At 58.6% G+C, this 2,009-nt stretch overlaps 1 protein-coding gene across 1 annotated transcript in view; it reads right to left on the bottom strand.

Moving 5' to 3' along the window:
• Positions 1-925: 925 nt before the first annotated feature.
• Positions 926-2,009, bottom strand: part of LOC113205255 (chitinase-like protein Idgf4) — a 6,425-nt gene continuing 5,341 nt past the window's right edge. Inside the window, exons 6-7 of the mRNA XM_052271051.1 lie at positions 1,643-1,836; positions 926-1,520 (exon numbers count right to left, since the gene is read on the bottom strand). Of these exons, the coding sequence (XP_052127011.1) occupies positions 1,263-1,520; positions 1,643-1,836 (452 nt within the window). The 3' untranslated portion in view covers positions 926-1,262. The remainder of the gene's footprint in view (positions 1,521-1,642; positions 1,837-2,009) is intronic.

Genomic DNA, 2,009 nt, shown 5'->3' on the forward strand with positions numbered 1-2,009 from the left:
GGAGGGGCGGGGGGGAGGGGGACAGGGGCCCTGTGCATTTCCATAGTGCCCCTCCTCACGTACCCCCGCCGACGCTCCACGTCGTGGTATTCACGGGGCTGCCATGTCGGGTGCGGTGAGGGGCCGCGGGGGCCGCCACCCCGGACCCATCCGTAATGAGGCCAGGGGTATTCAACTTGGAAAGTAAGAGAGCGAAGGCTCGCGCCCCGCCGCGCGCCCTGGTGGCCAATTTTGAAACTTTTCGCATAACCTGTGAGGACGCCGCGCGGGGCCAAGGACGTCGCCAAAGGGGCCGGCAGGTGCGGGACAGTCCCGCCGCCCGCCGCTCGTCCTCTCCGTCACCGACGTGCTCGGTGCTCGCGTCCAGCTGCCCGCCTCCTCGGTGGTGTTCGACGTTTGAAGAGGGTGTGTGGGAGTTTTGTCAAATGGGCCGCCAACTGCTCCGTCGCGGTGGGAGTTGTATAGCCGAACTCGGCACAGAAGGCTCTCTGGCGAGCGCGCTCAGAGAGGCGGTCCCGTCGTTGTGCGCGTTAAAGGGGCATGCGCTTCAAATGTAAAGCAGACAGCGCCCGCCTGTGATGACTCTCGTCTCCCTCCCCCCTATCTCTCTCTCTCTCTCACTCCCCCTCCCTCTCCCCCTCTCTTATCTCTCCCTCGCTGCTCCACGTATGGTGCCGCGCCAGCCCATGCAGGCGCCAGGTCGAATGGGTTGCCTACCTCTCTGGCGTGGCTTCACTCCACTGAGGAGCGCGCCGGACACTCTGCCGGTACTAGAGTTGCCTATCTGCTTGGGCGGCGAGTGCCTCCGTGGCCGCGAGGCCAGCTGCGGTAGTGGATTGAATGGGATTGGATGGCGTGGAGATACTTGTTCTGGAGTACCCCTCTCACCGTCTTCGGGTTAAAAGAAAAATTTGGTTTTAAAAAATTCTAGGAAAAGAAAGCCAATTTTATTGGTTTTGTAGAAAGGTACAAATTTTGTCAGTTTCACGTATCAATATTTTTTTTAAGTACTCGATAGGGATGTCTTTCGTGTCACGGTCTAGATTAGTGAAGGTAAATTTATTTGATAGTTCTACCTCCTTGTTAAAATTAAACAAATATAGAAATATTATTCGGTAAACTCGCCTTTTTTCGCGGTTTTCCTACGAGAAATCACAGCCTTGCTAAGTTTTTGTTTCAGAAAAGAAAAACACAGTAATGTGCTCGCCACTGAATCCGCGGTTCACGCGGACAGGGCCCCAAAAGTGGAAACAATTAATTCTCTACAGGCCGTTCTTGGCCGCACGCAGGATAGGGAATTTGTTTCCGTCGCAGACGCCGCGCGGGTCGTCCATGGACAGGTCGTAGATGGCGATGCCACCGAGACCCCTGTTCTTGACCCACGCTGCCTTGTAGCCGGCAGACTCGACGTCCTCGTAGCCGACCCACATGCCGGTCTCGTCGGACTTCTTGGGCAGGCGGTAGGCGTAGGAGCCCAGGCGCTTGCTGGGGTCGCCCACCCTGCGCAGCAGGCGGTCGTTCTGCGGACAAGACACACGGGAGGTTTACGTCGGGGAAGGCGGAAAAGTAAAGAGTTGTCCGACGGGCTCCTAGTCCGCGAATGGATACGACATCAGGTCGTGCTATTGTCGTCGGCACTCACCGGCACGTCGGCGACCTTGGAGTTGTGCAGCAGCAGGCAGGTCTCCTGCCAGGCCATGATACCGGGGGTCTTGGTCACGGTGCCAGCGTCACCGGGGCCGTCGGCGACGACGGGGGGCACCCCGGAGATGCCGCTCTCGGCGTTGAGCTTCCAGCTGCGGCCGAAGGTGGGGATGCCGACGATGATCTTGACGGCTGCAAAGAGACAAGAGGGCGTGAGTGCGGGGGGAGGCATCAGACCGTATGGTGTCCTTAAATTCCCTTCGTCCGACTGAAAACGACCGCAAAAGCCGAGGCGCCGTTTTCGAACGCTGTACGAGGGGAGGGGGCACTTCCATCTCATTACGGAAGCTCTTTGCAGCGCCGGG

Source organism: Frankliniella occidentalis, unplaced genomic scaffold, assembly GCF_000697945.3.
Source record: "Frankliniella occidentalis isolate FOCC.00 unplaced genomic scaffold, Focc_3.1 Scaffold148, whole genome shotgun sequence".
NCBI classification, from domain to species: domain Eukaryota; kingdom Metazoa; phylum Arthropoda; class Insecta; order Thysanoptera; family Thripidae; genus Frankliniella; species Frankliniella occidentalis.